The 20281-nt window shown below is 34.2% G+C and overlaps 1 protein-coding gene across 1 annotated transcript in view; it reads left to right on the top strand.

The window, feature by feature from the left end:
* Positions 1 to 20281, top strand: part of PTPRD (protein tyrosine phosphatase receptor type D) — a 273196-nt gene that overhangs the window by 108932 nt on the left and 143983 nt on the right. Inside the window, exon 4 of the mRNA XM_042877457.1 lies at positions 16733 to 16921. Within this exon, the coding sequence (XP_042733391.1) occupies positions 16733 to 16921 (189 nt within the window). The remainder of the gene's footprint in view (positions 1 to 16732; positions 16922 to 20281) is intronic.

Genomic DNA, 20281 nt, shown 5'->3' with positions numbered 1-20281 from the left:
GCCAAAGTACCAACAACTTAACGTAAAATAAGTAAATCCAGAAACTGAGAAACTAAATTCATAATGAACTTAAAACATACGTATTAAGGAAAATGTAAATATACTTTGTGACCTGATGGTTTTTGATTTAGCTGCACATCCATTGGCTCTGTTTTTCTGCTAGAAAATCTGCACTTTTTTTTTGCTGTTTTTTTTTTTATTGAATATTTGAAGATCATATAAAGATATTATATTTCTTTTTTTTCAGGTCACCCATGGTTAAAAAGGAATCCTGCTGTATTCCTTCCATATATTTTCAGAGCAACTTCTACTTTAATATTTTCTTTTCAGAATCAACAAAGAAAATATCTTTCACATACTCAATACAAAATGCAATCTAGTAGTACAAAATTTCACGTGAAAATTAGTTTGTTAAAACTTTTATGTGAATATGTAATTAAGCAGAGGGTCAATCTGGACATGGATAAAGAGCTTTTATGTGTTTTGGATTGTGAATAACAAAATACTTTATTTTCATTGCAGTTGACAAGGCATTCTGATTTATTTGTAGTCTTTCATTTGAAACATCCATTTTCTCTGTATTTTATCTTTCAGTATAGCCAGTGAGCCTGAGAATGTCTCACGATCTCTTAAAGGAGTTGATTGTAAAACACAATATACAGTTAGATTTCACAGCATTTTCAAGCCTAAAAATTAGGATGAGATATTTTGAGTGCTGATACCAGCTTGATCCATGCTAAGTCTGAAATCAGAATGTGCTTGAAAGTAATCATACAGTGAAATGCACTGACTCAGAGCAAATTCACAAGACTGTATAAAGAATCTACAAAGCAAGAATGATATCAATAATTGGAGATGATAATAAGTTTCTAGTAAATATATGACCAAAGAGGTTAAATTTGCTAATATATGACTGTAAAGTCTGCACAGTCTGATCATTGCAAAGAAGTTGTCAACAATTTCAATATCTTTGAAATATTCTGATATTATAATGCTGGACGTATATTTCCTACTTAGTTTTACAGTGTATGGCATAATGTGTAAAAGGAACTAGTCCACTAGTAAAACTAAAATTGCTTTCAAAGTCTGCATAAGCTTAGGATTTTTTTTGCTTTGTCTTGGTTTAGTTTGCTTTCAGAAGCTATAGAAACAGTCTTGGTGTTTGGTAGAGAGTACTTCTTGGAATACGTTTTATTTTACTCATTTTTGTGGAGAGAAAAAAATTATATTGACATAAATCACAATAAGACTTTCAGCATTAAAGCTGAAGACCTGACCTTTAGAGGCCTTAGAACTTTAATTTATAGAATATTTAAAGAAATACCTTCTAAAGCAAGAATGCTATTCTGGAGAATATAGAAGTGTGTTAAGCAAAAAAAAAATTGAGTTGGTTAAGCATTTTACAGTTAGTCTGTAAAATCCATATCCATTCACCAATAGAAGTGTGTTTCTTCACCTGGCAGGAATACAAATAGAGATTAGTCTAGACAGACCATAGGATAAATGTTCCTCACTTCAGTGATGAGTTGAAATTGGGAACAGCAGACTGAATTTCTGTTATTCCTCTGACAATCAGCTGGAATTAAGTGTTACCCCTAAAATATCCGTGTCACAAAGCTTGAAGTAAATTTGACAGTGTGAGTTCATGGAACACATTTTCTGAAATATCTAGGAAATGAAAATCATTTCCTAATCTTAACGTGGTATACAATAGAGTTAATTAGCAAGAACAGTTGATGATTTTAAGGAAGATGAACAACATGAACTCTTGAATCTCACAGGAAGCACTACAATTTCGAGTGTTTACTTCTCAATTGCAATGAATTATAGGTTTGTTTCTGTATCTTGGTAGAAAGTGAGATGCTTCAGCTCTGATTCCCTTGCTGTTTTGAATAAGAATTACTAGAGATAGTGATTTCATGATTTGAGAGAAAAACCTAGATAGAACACATTTATTTCATGATTATTAACAATAATTAAAGAGAGAACATTGATTTTTTTTTTTCATTTTTGATAGACCAGTTTACTATGAAAATGAGCTGCAGAACTCTTAGCTAGATTCTGAAGCATTTTGCTGTACAACAACAGTGTTTTGATACAAATTCGATATTTGTTCTATAGGATTTAATCAACCGAGTTTTTAAACATCTCAGGCTTTGATTCATTATCAGCTATTTGTCTATTAAATTAGTAATTGCTTATAGATATTTCTAGATGGTGGTCTTTAAAACAGTCCTGTAGAAGCCTACAGTACTCCTTGCAAATTCTATAGGATTCTATAGTTTTATTTAAACAACTACTTATTATGTTTATTTCTGAGTTTTAAATTCACAAAAAGTAGTCTGTGCTTGAATATATCCAAACAACTTTTTTCTATTTTTTATGACATTTTACATTTCCCCCAAGATGTAATACTAATATGGAGTGAACATGAAGCAAATTAAGAAATAATTATAGAAATCCCAGAATGAGACTTAAGAACTTTAAAATTCTGTGTCTATATAATCATCATTTACACCAAAATGAAGTTTGTCTGTTTAGTATTTGATATACATTAGTATAAACAAAGAAGTAGAACCCAGCTATTGCTCTGCATGTTTTATTACTACCTAGAATTTCTTTAAAAAAAGTAGGGGAAAAAAAACAAACACAGTAAAGTACGTTTGTACTCAATTTGGGAAGCATGACATGACTTAATATCTGTGAAATGATTATGCTTATATTAGATTCAGTTCTCATTAAAAAAACAAAAACTAAAACTTGTTTTTCATTTTTAAATGCCTCATGTACATTTAAATTTTTGAGTTTGCATGCAGATATCATCATTAGTGTAGTTTGAGTTTGAACACAAGTATCCTGAGTGCATAGTCATATTGCAGATGTTGCATTATTATTAGCTCTTTACTCAGAGTACATTTCTAATTCTTCTAACATTTCTATTCACAATGTTTTACTGTTTACTTTACAGCAAGTCTGTACACTATTATCTATTTTTCCTGACATATAGTAAGAGAATTTATATGCCTCACACATAATGCACATGAAGAACATTTTACAGAAAAGCAGAAAGTACCAGAGTTCTAATAACAAAATTTAGTATTCACTACTGTTAATATGAAGTTTGGCTGACATTTAAAGTCGCACCACAACTGAGAGAGCTGTCATTATGGCAATAAAAGGGTTCAATCTTCAAAAGAACTTCATAATCCTCAGTAAAATTGTCCTGAATCTCCCGTTCCCTTGATACTAGGCACAGGCAGTACACATACTCATAGTAAGGCCTTCTCTGCAATATCCTATTAAAAGGTATGTACTAGCACCATACACTTGAATGGAAAGTGTACTACCCGAGCATGGTAGCCTTTAGCATCTAAAAAGCTTTGGAGCCACAAGAGGTCTAGTCTGATAATTAAAGTTGAAAGCAGCAGCAAGTTCAAGAGAAATGTTTATAGACCAACAAAAAGGGGATAATGAGTTTATTTTGCAGCTGAAACAAAAGAACATTTAAAATTCCCGTTTTTGCTTTTGGGAGATTGACAAGTGTCTGTAACTCTCTGGAGAAACAGTTTTGAACAGAAGACTAAACACAGACTGAAAGGCTCCACTGCTGAAAGCAAATTGCTGGAAAGGGAAGAAAGAAAAAATACTCTGAAAGGTAGTTATCTCCAGAGTAAAAATACCAGGAAGACCAAAGCATAAAATTCAGATAAATATCTTCTAAGAATCTTGTAGAAAAAAGTTTCTGTCATAAAAATGAGTGGTTACACTACTGTGGATAAAACTCTCAAAGGATAAAACAGAAACTTATGATGATAAATTTATGCACAGGTGGAACAAAAGAAATCACTTAGAACACTAAGGGCGTAGTAAAACAAAATCAATATAAAATGAACATTTTAGTTCTAACTGAATTATTAGTATTAGTACAGGCTTTTTTCAATTTGTAGAGCATTAAAGTTTCTTAATGGGTTCTTAGGAACAAGCACAATACTTTTTTCATGTGTTGAAATTATTATTCTAGGCTTTACACATTTATTCTTTTGATGCAGTCCTGTAACTCCTATTATGTTAGCGTTATATGTACACCATGAGAAGAATAGAAGCAGTGTGTGTTTTACTCTAAAAATTATTACACTAACACCTCATTCTGACTGAGAAAGTTGTTTATTTTTCAAAAACTTTCAGCTGTAAACTTTCAATCTTATAACCTCTCAGTAACAAAGGTAGACCAACTAATACATAGCTGCTGAAGTGAATAGCTAATCACCCCATTTAGCTAATGCTAAAGCAGACAGATACTCTAGTATGTGCTAGAAGCTTAGCACCATTTGTCTAGGTGTACTATTGTGAGGTATAAAAAAAGAAGTTACAAATAATTGATGATAAAATTTCATGACACTTCTTCACATGTGTGCATGTTAGTGAGTCATCAATGCCTAAGTACCAACTTGAAAATTTCTTTTGATTCTTTCCTGCTGGTCTTTTAGAAACTAGTTTTCAGTTATGCTTGAATGAAACAAATACTTGTATAGGCCTTAAGAATTGATTATTACACATTACTGCTTTTCCACATGGGGGAATTATGAAGTAGCAATGTGCAGTTTAAATGCCAACAAAAGTGGCTTCAGAGCTGTGGGATATCTGCTGCAGGAATTGAGGGCACGGGTCATCTTCTCTTCTCTGCTCCCTGTAGTATGCAAGGACACTGAAAGAAACAGAGGGATCCAATCCATAAGAACTTGGTTTCTCAGCTGATGACACTATCAGAAACTTGTTTTTTTTTTTTTGACAACAGAATGGCACGCATCAGACTGGCTTACAGACACTAGGTGGCTTTTAACTCTCTCAAAAGCGGAAGAAGCTCCCTGGGGAGAGACTAGCAGGGACTGCAAAGGAAAAAACTGAAAATATTGAGAAATGATTTTCTCTTGCTATGTAAAAGGATAGGAATTTTTAAACTCAAAATTTAATAGAATGTTTTCCTCAAAGCTCTTGATGGTGCTCTTTCGTGGTTGCTTTTTTGTGGTTTCCAACTGCAAAATGAGATATTAAGGTGGGTCTATGTGGATAAGAAAGTTTATGGTCTTATTCATTACAGGCCCATGATCATTTCCTGTAATAATACCTAGGCATAGCTGTTTTTCATACTAAAAGTTAAAAATAATCTTCCTCAAAACAATTTAATGCATCAGCTTAAATAGCTCAGACAGAACTTTCTTTTTCCCCTGGGAGTGCAGTATGTAGAGCAAAGACGCACTCATACACACAAGTTATATCTATATATCTTTATAATATGTAGGTAAAATACATTATGATATTTTCTTCATGTGTCGAATGAGCAACAGGTTACTCAAAATTCAAACCCAACCATCACTGCTTTTTAAAATCATCACGTCTATTTCTTTCATAGCTAGTACTCAAAGCAGACTGTGCTATAGCCGTTCTTCAAAGTAGTACACTTTAATACAGTCAGTTAATGAAATTAATAAAATAAAAGCCAAAGGATGCACACACTGATTTTTTAAGTCTTCCCAAGTTACAATAAAATACTAAAATAATTATATGTAGTCATAGGATTTCTTGCTGTATATTTATTTAGCTGCAGAAATTATTTCTCTGATAGTTTAACATGTGATATGTACTCAACTACTTCAAAAGGTTGCATACATGCCTTCTTCTCTATGGATGCCTCTCCTCTTCATGCCTCCTCCATTCTGCAGGAAAATTAGTTTCAATCCTGTTCTCTAAAAGTAATGAGTTTTATATTTTGTTTTTAAAAGGGGTGACACCTGTAATTGCTAATAAATCAATAGAGAAACAGTTCCACTGCTGAAATCAGACACAGCCCTAGTCCTCTCAGTCAAGTGTTTGTGTTGCCTCTATGGAACAGTGTCACTCACTGACAGATTCTCATCTTTGTATTTAGGCTTCATGATTTCATCATCTGCACCTTCTTCATACAACTTACCCTGTGTCAAGCATGTCCACATGGATTTGGCACAGTGTTTTCCTTGTGCTTACACTGATTTTTTATTTAATTGACACACATCATGCTAAACTAAGCTTAGGCTGTTTAAGAGCAGCTCCCTACACTTCCTCTACTTCACTTGTGTAGATGAAAGTTGGTGAGAAAATTATGTCGAAAGATCATTATATTGAAAGAAAAGCTTACTTGTACTCTACCTTAAATTGATGTAATATTAAGCAAACATTCACAAAAGACATTTTGTTGATATTTGTCAAGCATGATTTGGAGATGCTGACTCTAACTGTAGATTTTAATAAATATCGTTTTACACTTCTGCTCACAAATCATATTTTTGTCTTTTTAAGAGTTAACACTGAACTTGGCAAATATCATGCCAAGTCAACAGGAAATTCATGTGTACACTTTCCCTTTCTTCTGGGCCTATCATCTCCTGTTAGCAGAGCCTTCCTTCATACTCAGAAAGATCAGGAGTGAGGTGTAAGGTACACCCACAGCCTCCACAGATAGGGCATCAGGGAAGGACTTCGCCGTCCACCCATAAAGGAACTTCTTTTCAGTCCCCCACTAAAGATTTTGTAGGTTCTGTACTAAATACAGAAAAACTGTGAGTAACTTGAACAAGCACCATTTTTTTTTAATGCTCAGTAATAGATTTCAAGGGATATCCTCTTCAAATAATTCTTCAGTGCTCATGGTCTGTTTTAAAGATATATCTCTTTTTTTCTAATTTTGTTCAACAGTAATAACACTTTTATTGTTTGTTATTCATGTTTGCTCTTTATTCAAATGCTGATATTACATCCAAATTGATACACTTGTCTGGGTACACTGGTGTATTACACACCACAATAAAATTTCAAAAGCATAGTCTCTAGCTTGAATAATATACTGTTTAATTCACAGAACAAAACTGTGTTTAGTGTACTGACCCAAGGATCTTCATCAAATCCTGAAGGATGAAATTCCTTCAGCTTTATTCCTTCTTTCTTTTTTCTAAAGGACCAAACTTCAGGCATTCTGGGACACCTTTCTGTCCACTTACAAAGATCCTTCTTTTTCTAAATGTTAACTCTGAAGCTAATCTAGAAATGTAAGAAATAAAATCATAGAATGGAACTGTAGAATATTCCAAGAATATCCAAAAGGCACCACCTGAGCTTCAAACCAAGTACTGCCCAAATGCTTCTTGAACTCCAGCTGCTTAGTGCTGTGATTGCTGCTCTGGTTGGCCTATTCCGGTTTGGAGAATAATATTTTCCCGATATCCAGCCATGAACCCTGACAAACCTTATGCCCTGATATCCTTCTTATATTGTGCATCCTGAACAGCACAAAGTGCTCAAGGTGAGGCAAACCAGATAAATGCAGATTAGGACAATCCTTCCCCTTTAAAAGCTACCGTAGCTATTAAATAATAGCTGGGCTTGATGCAGTGTGGTGTACAGTTGGCCCTTCTGGCTGCCAGGACACACTGCTGATTCATGTTCAACTTCCATCAGCCTGAACCACCATATCACTTTCTGTGGATATGCTTTCTAGCTTTTTGTTCCATAGTCAGTACATATATACAGCAATGCCCCATTTGGGGTGTAGAATCTAACACTTTCCTTGTTAAACTTCATGTGGTTGGTGACTGCCCAGGCCTTCCATTTGTCAAGATCTCTCTGTAAGTCCTCTCTATCCTCAAGAGCACAAACAATTCCTCTTAATTTAGTATCACTTGCAAACTTACTGAGTATTCAAGTCTTTCATGTAGGTTATTTGTAAAGACACTGAAGAGAATTGGAGCTCCGATGAAGCCATACTAGTAGTTGACCACCAGTGATGAAACCCCATTTACTGTAAATGTTTGAGCCAATCAGACAGTTGTTTACTCATTGTATTACTTGTTTGTCTAGCTGTGCACTGGACATTTTGTCCAGAAACATACTGGACAGAAAGGTATTGTAAAAAATACTATTTAAATCTTTGCTGAGACCCAGAGAGATTATTGCTTTTATAATACACAGTATTATTTGCATATTTATTATTTCTTAATAAAATATGCATTATTTTTAATACACATATAGTGTATATAGTGCATATATAGTGTATATATATATAGTATTATTTATATGGCACAGAAGTATGTAGTACTACAATATTATTCTCATATGAAAATAGTTATAAGCACAGATGATGGTTTCTCCTATAAGTTCCATTGTGAGGTTCCTAAATCTTACAGCTGTGAAATTAATGCAGTTAGTATCATTTATACTTGCCAGCTTCAGATGTGAAGCATGTAGACTGCATTAAAAATCATTTAGTAAAAGTATAGTATAGAATAAATAACATATCTGTAAGCTATATAAAATCAGTAGAAGAAATGGCCATGGTTTATGTCCGTCTGAAGCAGCATAATTCTTTTAGGTTTACACATCTAGTGCAAATGGAAGGAAGAAGGGAGAAAGGGATAGTATGACCCCCTGATCTGACAATTCCTTTCCCAGAACATGCACTTTTACTCTCTCCTCTTTAGTGAAGCAAGCTAAAGATGCTTTTGTCCTATTCTCAATTCAGATTGATATGTAATATCTTTATTTTGATGATTTGTTGTTTTATACTTAAGAATGAGTATGAAACAATTGTTAGTACAAGTGTAATATATTTATTGGTATCAATATTTAACACAGAATACGAATGATATAAAGAAGAAAAAAAAAGATTTAAAAAATGATGTATGTGTTTTGAATCAATCCATAGGTGTCGACTACTAACACTGGAAGTGAGCTTTAGTATGCATAGGAACCTGATATTAGTTATCCGCATCATAAAATGTAGTTCGAAAAATTAATGCTTAAGGCATAGTCTGCCATCATAGTATTTATTGTTATTTTCATTTTATTTTTAAAACGGAGGAAAAAAGAATCACAGATATGTTGAAATATGTCTCAGGCAGTGCAATCATGTTCTCTTAATCCTCATTCTTGGCAAGACCTAGTCCAGCCCTGATTTAGTGTAATCTAAATCCTAACCCCTGTCTGGAAACTAGACCTCAAATTAGGAATGGTAATCATGAAAATTCCTATCATTCTCTTTTGCAGCGCTCTTGTCTTTTATTTATCAGTGCAAGATGTATTGTTTCATTCTTGTGATGTCTGCATATGTAAATAAATGGGAGGTTGTATTTCTTCAGAGGTTTAGTGTTTCTCTTCCTAAGTGTGGATACTGTGCACTTAAACCTCTTCAAATTCTCTGCCTTTGTTTCATTACCATAATCCTAACTGAATCCTCTCCTTATGCTAGAGAACGGACATTTGGCAGTGATTCTTGAATTCCCTGCATTTTTTTTAGGACACAACCTTTTTTATTTCACTTTCCATTCCCGGTGAGAAAAACAGATATCCAGAAGCTCAGCCACAGGCAAATTTGGTCATGATATTACGATATTATTATTATTATTATTATTATTATTATTATTACGATATTATGATATTCAGATGATATATTATTCTGAAAGCTGTGACAATGTCCAAGTGCAAATTTGAGAATAACTCCTTTTTTTAAGCTCATCTATTTTGTTTTGTTTTGTTTTAATGAATGATGATTCTTTGAGTGTTGATTCTAGGCTGTTGGTATTTCATTATTAAAGAAGACTTGTTGCCATCAGTGGGACAGATCACTTGCTATTCACACCTTAAATTTTGCAGATTTTGAGAACTGATAACAGAGGGTACGATTACTTCTTCCATTTTCATATCCTTATGAAAATATCTGACTTCAGTGTACTCAGTTGTTGAAACAGAGAACATACTTAAGGCTAAATTCTAATAACAGTAAATGTTAAGTGTCTTAATTCAATGTGAAATTCCTGGTTCAACATTCATATAAATGATAATTCAGGCTCTATGTTTTGTTATATACACACTACTTCTCTATTTGCAGAGTAACTGCATTGATCTACTGAACTTTTTTTTTTTTTTTATCAGAAGTTGTTTGTGGATCTTGATGATGAAGATTATTTAAAAATGTATTTTTAAATGAAAGTTTTTTAATGGGATAGTATGGGCAGCTATCTTCTTGTTGAATATTTACTGATTGTTAGTGAGTTTCTGATCATCTTATTGGTGTCTTGTTCCTTTTCCTGCATGGTATGATTGCTTAAAATGTAACATAAATCAAAACTATTATCTACCTATATTACTGCAGTGCAGTCATTACCTGATTTTACTGACTTAGAGCAGTGCTATGTAAAAGTAGCAGTCTACAACAGCATTGAAAAAAGAACTCTTGGAGAAGAAGTAGTTCTATATTTATAATTTGTTTCAGCAAAATTTATTTTGTAAAATATTTCACTAAGAATAATGTTTAGTAATTGACATTTTTCTTATTTATTATATCTTTTCAATCCAACTTAGTCTTTTATGTATACTAATGAACTGTTTTGTTTTTATTTTTTAATTTATTCATTTGCATAGTTCTTCAGTAATAGTAGAGAATACCAACTTTGCTGCAAAATGTTTATTTCAGTCCCTCCTCCACTCTATTTGATTTTACTGTTTTCAGACCCACTTTCAGTTAAGTTGTAGGAAGAATGATTTTGAATGATATGGTCATGATGTCAAAACAGAGCAAATTATATGCTGCTGCCATCTGGAATAGTGAAATAAAAGCTTTATTTACACTGTTCTTTGAAATAATAAACTTTATTGCAGCAATTTATCTTCAGTATCTATAGCACATTCTGGGAATACTCCATGTGTGCCTTTTTAATTCTACGAGCTATAGAATGACTAAAATTTGCCAGTGGCAAAGCCATCACTGAATCTTGAAATATATTTTTTTCTTCCTTAATAGAATGGAGAACAACCTTCCATTTCCACAAAAAGAATAATTGGTTCACATGGGACCATGTTTCTTTTTATGAGACACAATGAAATACTTTAAGTATGTATCTTAGTAAGGGAGATTACACAGATTTAACTGCAGGTTAATTCTAGGTCTGTCTATGGTGCAAACAGCTAATGTGGAAGCAAATACTCAATGTCTATGTTTCATATTGACTATCCAGTCTTGGAACTTGCTGCTACTACCTCTATACTCCATAATCCACATATAATGTCAACAAACTGTGTTTTGGGTACTTTTATCAATAACAATATCAATAACATAGTAATTAAGTCTTAATGTTCTATATCTGAGAAATTTATTCTGTCCTTCTTGTTAAATCACAATGTTGATAGTTAAAGAGACTCAGCAAGTTAGCATTATGAAGAATTCAGGACTTTAAGTCCTGATCCATTTCTATAAACAGCCACTTTTTACAGATCTAAAAGTTTTCTGCACTAAAAGTAGTCAAAATGTAAATATGATGTCTTGAGCAGTGGATGAAAATAGCATTCTCTTATTTTAATCATGTTGGTAGATTTATCATGAAGAGTGAAATCCATTGTATTAGGTTTGATTCTTTCTCTTTCTTTGGATCCTTCTTTTATATGTATGTAAATTTTACAGCATACATGCTTCTAAACATGCTGAAATCTTATTGAAGATTTGTAACATTTGAAAATGGAAGACTGGAGTAGCATTTTTGTTATTGTTGTTCAAGAGTTATAAGTTATAGTTAAAGAAGGAAAATAGTAGAATTTGTCATATGTATTTATGCCACAGATATGTATAGAGATTTTTTGTTGTAGTTGTTTTGTTTTTTTTTTTTTTTTTTTTATAGACACTCTTAAAAATGAACATGGATTCTTTTTGTTAGAGAATAATTCTACTTGAAATATGAGTATTTTCAAAATGCATTCCCTTCAAAACTAACAGTTACTCAAAAGCTGAGTTTAGCTAGAGGAAGGAATCTCATGGAGTTTTTTTACAGATAAGCAGTGTCGGACAGACTGAATACACAAAGAGAATGTTTAGAAATACACTCAAGAACAACTGTGATTGATAAAAAGAAAAGGCAAGAAAGCTTCAAATCATCATCTCTTAAGAGTTCATACGATAACCAGTCTTTGTAATTGCCTATGATGTTCAGATCAAACATTTGAGAGCAAATAACTTTTGAAGACCTCTTTTGGAAGTGATACTAGCACAGGAGTTAAGGTATTTTCTTAATGTCAGTAATGGAACACAGCGTTTAATTGAGACTTATGCTGTTACAGCATCTCACAAATTCAAAGAATGTGCTCTATTCCTAAATCTTTGTCATCATAAGCAAAACTTTTGATACATATACTATTCACTAACCACAAGGACAGAAAAATCTGCCCTTTAATGGCCTCTCAAACTGACAGTACCAAATGGCTTTGAGAATGTCAAGCTGATTTAAATTGTTGGTGCACTGAAAGCTAGTTCACTAGTACTGAATATTAATATGAAACATTGGTAAATAGTGTAATTTAGAGTTTAGGCAGCATGTTAACAAGCAACAAAAAATAATATTTTCCCCTTATGTACCTTATGTATGTAGGCCTACCAATGTACCAAAAATTTTTAATGGTTATTTTTCTCCTACAGAGAGAGGCAGTTCCTTAATAAACAATGCTCGAATCTGTTGCACAATGTGTTTGATGATTTGCTATCATCAAAATGTAAAGAGAGTTTTGTACAAATCACTAATACTGTTAGAGAGAAAAAAAAAAAAAATCTTAAAAACTAAATCCTCTCTGATTAGCACTTCAATTAGAAATTTCATTATTTTTTCAGTCCATTTTATGTTGAATATATGGTTTTATTGCCAAATACCAAAAACCAGATTGGAAACAAGACGCAACTTTCAAAAAAAATAGCAGTTACAGCTATTTCAGTCCACTATATTGTGATGTTTCTCATGAAAATTCAACAAAGACCACTCATTCAAAGAGATTCGATGCATACAGGGAATGGATAGAATTTAATTACCCTTATTAAAAGTAAGAAAAGAAAGCTCTACTACTCCATCCTATTTGTATTCAGGATAGATTATCTGTGTTGTACACTTGTGAATCCACAGAAGGCATTTCAGAGTTTTCGATATCAGTCAAGGAAATGAAAGGTCATTAACATCCATTTACATAGTTGTTCTAATTCGCAAGTCAAATATTGTTACTTCCAAACTAAAGACTTCATGTTTGTAAGCAGATTTGAGTCTCAGCTGTGTTTGGGCAGAGATCCTATAGCTAATAAAGAGTTTCACACATAGTTACTATTTGGTAGAGATACTAGGTTAACAATTTAAGTAAGCATATAGAATCACAGAGTCATAGAATTGCTGAGATTGGAAAAGAGTCTCAAAATCATCAAGTCCAACCTCAATCTTACCATACTACCCCAACTCTAACAACCCCCCACTAAATCTTGTCCCTGAGCACCACATCCAAACAGATTTTGGTGTTTCAGGGATGGTGACTCAGCCACTTCCTTGGGAAACCTATTCTAGTGCTTAACGACCCTTTCTGTAAATAAGCTTTTCCTGATGTCCGGCCAAAACCTCCCCTGATGCAACTTGAGGCCATTTCTCCTTGCCCTGTCACTGTCACCAGTGAGAAGAGACCAACCCAGCACCTGCTGCAATCACCATTCAGGTATTTGAAGAGAACAATAAGGTCTCCCCTCAGCATCCTCTTCCTCAGACTAAGCAGCCCCAGATCCTTGAATCACTCCTCGTAGAGCATATTCTCCAACCCCTTCACAAGCTTTGTTGCCCTTCTTTGCACCTGCTCTCCAGCACCTCAATGTCTTTTCTCAATTGAGGTGCCCAATGCTGAGCACAGTATTCAAGGCGGGGCCTCACCAGTGTCAAGTACAGGCATAGGATTACTTCCCTAGACCTGCTCACCACACCATTCCTGACACAAGCCAGGATGCCTGGCCACACTCCTGGCTCATACTCAGCTGACTGTCTATCAGTACACCAAGGTCCCTTTCCATCAGGCAGCTCTCCAGCTACTGCTCCCCAAGCCTGTAATGTTGCCTGGGGCTGTTGTGACCAAATGCAGGACCCAACACTTGGCTCTATTGAAACTCACACAGTTTATCTTGGCCAATTAATCCAGTCTATTCAGGTCCTTCTGTAGTGCCTTTCTCCGTTCTGGTAGATCAACACTCCCTCCCAGATTGATGTCAACTATGAACTTACTGAGAGTGCACTCAATCCCCCCATCAAGATCATTAATAAAGGTGTTAAACAGTTGTGGTCCCTATGCTGTGACCTGGGAAACACCACTTGTGACTGGCCAACAACTGGATTTAACTCCATTGACCACAGGTCTTTGGACACAGCAATCCAGCCAGTGTTTCAGTCAGCAGAGTGCATGCCCATCCAACCCATGCACAGCCAGCTTCTCCATGAGGATGTTGTGGGGGACAGTGTCAAAGGCTTTACTGAAGTCCAGGTAGACCACACTGACAGCTTTACCTTCAATCCACTAAATGGGTCACCTTGTCATAGAACAGTATCAAGTTTGTCAAGCAGAAGCATGAAGCCATGCTGACTGGACCTGATCTCCTGGTTGACCTTGAAATGATCTGTGATGGCTCTTGAGATTATCCATTCTATAACCTTCCCTGGCAGTGATGTGAGATTGATAGGTCTGTAGCTACCATGATCATCTTTCCAGCCCTTTTTGAGGATGGATGTCACATTTGCCAATCTCAAGTCCACTGGGAGATTCCCGGTTAGCCAGGATTGTTGAAGGATGATTGAGAGTGCCTTGGCAACCACATTTGCCAACTCCCTCAGCATTTCAGGGTGCAGTCCATCTGGCTCCAAGAACTTGTGAGTGTCCAGCTTTTGAAGCAGATCCGAAACCATTACCTCATGGATTTTGCTGGCCCTATGCTGTTCCCCATACCTATCTTCCAGTGCAAGGGGCTGTGTGCCCAGGGAACAACTAATCTTATTAAAGATTTCTTATTAAAGGCAAAGAAGACATTAAGTACCACAGCCTTATCCTGATCCTTGGTCACTGTGTTCCCCTCTGTGTCCAACAAGGGATGCAGGTTCTCCCTAGCCCCCTCTTACTGTTGATGTATTTGTATAAATATTTGTGGGAGAATTGTTTTTTACTAAAGCATAGCAGTTTCTATATTAATTTGTGTTGAAAGCAGTTAAGGAACCTGTGGGTGACATCAAACCTCAGGGACTACAAAGATTTGTAGGATATACTTGCTTCCTATACGTTTCTTCAGAAAAGTGTCTACGCTTTCATAAAACTGTTTAAAAAATTACAGATTCCATGCAGGGAATTGTCATGGTACAGTTTTTCTATGTTAATCTCATGCCTCAATCATTTGTAGGTCAATAGATACCATTCAAGACATTAAATAAGATATGCAGTTTAGACTTAGCACTGATCCTCATTCCTTGATTATTTTTTTTTTAAGCTTGTCCTCTTTAAACTGAAATAGTAACAATTATTTTGCAATAAAAATATATTTGTATACTGAATGGAAGATGAACATGATGCAAATAAAATAAATTATCTTACTTATTCTAACCTAATTTCTGAGGAATAGTCTGATTCCACTGTGTTTCCAGCATTACATGCTAGAGCTTATCACCTTAAGGAGTTTAATTGCTCTTGTTCAGTTTTTCTTAATATTTCACTACTGATTGGCTAAGAATTTAGGACCATATTTGAGTGCTTTGGCTGAAACAACTCTATCCATTCATGATCACTATGTTTCCTGTCAATTTATTATTTACATAGTTCCAATATCTAGAGTTTCTCAGCCTTATGAAATCTTTTAATGCATTAATCCTCCAGTATTCCTCCATAGCAGTAAAATGCCACCCATCTTACATCTACTCAAGTTAAGTTACGTCATTAAAAGTTAAGACCAACAGAATATAAGTAATTAGTTAAAAAAGTATAGAGTTAACTTTGTAATAGTTAATATGGTATTATGTTTTAGATTTGGAATCAGAATAATACTGATAAAACACTATTGTTTTAGATGTTGTCAATTAGTACTTGCTGAAAATTCATGGTATTTTCAGTTTCTCATGCTGCTCTGCCAGTGAACAGTCTGGGGAGGCGAAAGAAGCTGGGAGGATAGCCGGAATAGCTGGACCTCACTAAAAAAATTAAGTTGGGGGGTACTAAGGGGACTGGTACTACTCAGGGGCTGGCTTGACATTGATCAGCAAGAAAAACTTTGTATTCAATGATTATTATTATTTCTCTTACTTCTCTACCCTATTAAGTTGTCTTAATATCAACAGATGAGCCGTTTTTTCTGATTCTCTCCCCATCTCACTCTGTAGAGGAATGAACAAACTGTGGCACGGTGCTTAGTTGCCTGTTGGGTTAAACCACAACAAGCACAAAAGTTAATCTGAGTCTTTTCTAAAACCCAGCCAAATCCCACACTTCATGTTCACACTTGCATATGTATTTGTCTTATGTAAAGAAGATTTTGTTGTTGTTGTTCATAGTTATGCTAGTTCAATATTTCACAGAAAATTATAAGGATTCTCATAATCAGAGGAACGTTTGTGATAGAAAGTAACATAGTGGACATCTGGTTTATGAGCTGCATGCAGGACATAAGGCAATTACATATACTTTTTGAGTATAGCCATTAATTTATGAACTTTCTACTCTGCATCCACATTTTGAATACTGTAAATTAAAAAAAATGTTGCCTGAGTTGTTTTTGTTCTTTATCAATTCCTTGCAGTCAAGGGAATGTTACACAATAGCTAGGCTGATGATAGGACTGACTTGCGTTCTTACACAGCTAGTGTGAAATGCTTTAAATTATACAATACTTTTGCAGAGGACCAAATTCCCCGTGGTTTCCCCACCATTGATATGGGTCCCCAGCTGAAGGTGGTCGAACGAACTCGTACAGCTACCATGTTATGTGCAGCCAGTGGCAACCCTGATCCGGAAATAACTTGGTTCAAAGATTTCTTACCTGTTGACACAAGCAACAACAATGGCCGCATCAAGCAATTACGATCAGGTAGGGTCTTGTTACTGTTTCCACTAATGTGCAGACTTGTTCTCTCTCACCTTTTCTTTATTTTCTTTCTCTTCCTTATTATTTTACTTTTTTATAGGTAATAATTTATCTTCCTCTTCTCTTTTCTATGTTATTGAGTGTGTTGTCCATGTCTGTGATGTTGTCATAGCTTTTCTAAAGTCTATCTCTGTGTTTTGCAGCTTCTGTTTACTCCACATTGCTCACTGCTGTGACTGTACTTTTTGATAATTTTTTTCTTTACTGCTTTTTGCAGTACTTGATGGATCCATTTTCTCCTCTTTCTTTCTTCTTTCCTTTTTATTTTTTTTAACAAATTTATTTCAACATTGGACTTCATTCAGAAATTGCAAGGAGTACCAATGGTTATATTCATCAAAATCAAAACCTGCATTAGACACTTCAATTAAAATGTAAAATGTGTTTTGTGCTGTCTTTTCCACATTTGAAACCACCAAAGATTAGCCAGTTTGGACACATCTTCCTTCCTCTCAGAGATACATTATACACAGTACTTTTTCTCATGCACAATTATGCCTTACAAGAAAACCTAATTAAAAAAAAAAAAAAAACTTGGGTAACTTATGGAATGAAGGTTTTTTACTGGCTGAGCATTTTTCCTACACATTTAGCCACAGTAGTGTGCGCCCACGCTGAAGTTTTATAATCCGACATTTTCTGGATCTACAGAAGTCTGCTTTTGGTGTAGAATCCAGCTTATGCTGCTCTCTCTCTTTGCCCCTCGCACCTCCCTAACAGTCCTTTCACTCTTCTCCCACTCTAGTTTATTATTTTGTTCTCTTTAAATTAAAAAAAGTAATAACAATCTTCTAAATTTCTAAAGTTTAAAGCTTATCCCTAAATAATATAATTGGGATATACAAAGCTTTTTTCTTTGGCAGTTGTAGTTGATATCATTGTAGAATCTAAGTTGTTTAATCACATGTCTTCCCAGAATTCTCAGCTTTTGACCTGTCCTGTGATGTTAAATCGTCTTGTTAACTGACTCTTTGCTTGTTGTCAGCAGAACTGTGTAAATTAGCCTTCTGTTAATGTAAATTAAGAATTATTTTTTCACATGTGACATAGATGATTTAGTATATAAAGTTTTAACTGAAAACTTTGTACCAAATTATAAGGAATATAATAATATTTTTATGCTGTCTTTCTTCTCTCCGTATTTAAATCTCCAGAATCTATTGGTAAGTGCTTAGTTCTGAAGCGCACTTCACCCCCACTAATTTCCATATTCAGAATATTATGATTATGATTATTATTATTATTATTATTATACTATGATTACTATTATTATTCTTAAAATGCATGGCATGCATTTTACTAACAGTCAGTGTAGTCACCAGATCCCTATAGTGGCGCACAAGCACACCTCCACAGAAATGTTGTCTTATCAGTTATAGAAACACCTAGAAGAACCAGTACACATGTATCACATAGCTGTAGAACAGTAAATGCCATAATTCAACCTAAATTAAAGTGTTTGTTTTGAGATAACCTTCAGTGTTTCCTCTCTTTTTATATATATATAGACTTTATATATATATATATATTTAAATAGAATATCCAAGGTTTTCCTAAACTATGTCTTAAGTACAGTATTGTAAATTTTACTTTAATATTTGAGGCATATTCAATATATTTCTAACCCTATTTAACCAAACATCTAAGAACTCATAGGCTACTCTGAGAATGACAGTGAAACCCATTGTAGTCCTCACCCTTTGTGGTACAATGCAACTTGCTTTTATAACCTGATAGTATTATCTAATATATTCCTGTTTTAACAGTATAGTAATTCAAGTTTCTCTTAAGACCTTATTTAATTCTGTAAATCTAATTTGATTCTTCTTCCAAAGCCCTAGCCTCCTTCTTCTCGTACTAATGCTTCTTCTTTCTAATCTTATTTGCATTCATATTATCCACCCAGGTGGTACACCAATAAGAGGTAAGAGTGCTGAACTAACGTTCACAGAATGATCTTACTCATTCTTTCTGTCCTTCCATCCGTCTCATCTTTGTCCTAATTTTTTTGGCTTTTTTTTTTTTTTTTTTTTTTCCTAAAGAAAAAAAAAAAAAAAAAAACACAAAAATTTTCATCATCTTTTTTTTTTTTTTTTTTTTCCTTTGTCCTGTTTGGTTATGATCAGTGACTCTCATATTGTGAACTTTCTTTCTGCACACTCCCTTATCCTTTCCCTTTTTTGTTTGATCATTAAGTAAATAAATAAATAAATCTCTCTATATAATTTGATTTGTGATATGCTTCAAAGAAAGCATATCCAGGTCTTCTGGCCATAGCCCAGTCACAGCGTACCATTTGTCCCTCTTTTTTTTTTTTTCTTCTTCTTCTTCTTCTTTTTCTTCTTCTTCTTTTTCTTCTTCTTATTTTTTTTTCTTGTTTTTCCTTCCTCTTTTTTTCTTTTTTTTTTTTTTTTTGTCCAACTGGAGCAAAAAAGATCATTTTTTTTCTTCCTTAGCTGTTCTTGTCCTGGACCAAAGCCAAGATGGTCTGGAGAACAGTAGCAGACATGCAGAAGACAACATGGACTATCTTCTTTTTGTCTTATCTTTCATACAAGGTTTTTCTTTTTGTTCTTCAATTCTTTTTTTTTTTCTTTTTACTTAATAAAGTTGAAAATGATGCGTCTCCCCCTATAAAAATTAAGAAATGTTTTTTTTTTCTCTTTATTGTTCTTTTTTTTGTTGTTGTTTTCTTTTTCTTGGAGTTATCTCATCTCTGGATTTTTGGATCTTCTAATCTACAGGCTTTGGAAATGGAATGTTAATGATTTATTCTTGGTGGTATGTGGTATTGTTTGGATTTTGATACTCTAGGAAAAGTATTTACTACTTTTGTAATTCTTGTTTTGTATTTTTTTCTTGGGTTTTGTGACACCACACTGCTAATCCCACTAGTGGATTTTAATGGGTGTCTTGGGAGGGGCCCTTCTATGGTCCTCAGCAGTGGTTGGTTGGATCTTCCTTGTTGGCACAGACCTTGCTTTTTAACTTTTTTGTCTTCTAATTCAATTGTTCTTTGTTTTTCAGCAAATGTACTTTAACATTGTAAATTGTGGAAAATTGTCTTTCTTTTCTTATCAGTCTGCATGTCTTGAGGGCATTTTGTTTCTTTAAAATAATATTTTGATAATTATAACTGACTAATGCGGTTTCTTTTTTTTTCACTTCAAGCAGCCTTTTTGTTCTTGCTGCACATTTTTGGCTTTCTTCAGCAGAAGATTCTTGAAACCTGTCCTGCCTTTTTTATGACTATCACCTTTTGTTCTACTTTTGTTACTGGATTGGAACAATGCAATAAAAATC

The sequence above is a fragment of the Lagopus leucura genome, unplaced genomic scaffold (genome assembly GCF_019238085.1).
Source record: "Lagopus leucura isolate 7727_CA_CO unplaced genomic scaffold, USGS_WTPT01 Super-Scaffold_100018, whole genome shotgun sequence".
In the NCBI taxonomy this organism is placed as follows: domain Eukaryota; kingdom Metazoa; phylum Chordata; class Aves; order Galliformes; family Phasianidae; genus Lagopus; species Lagopus leucura.
This window is presented reverse-complemented; position numbering and strand designations above follow the sequence as displayed.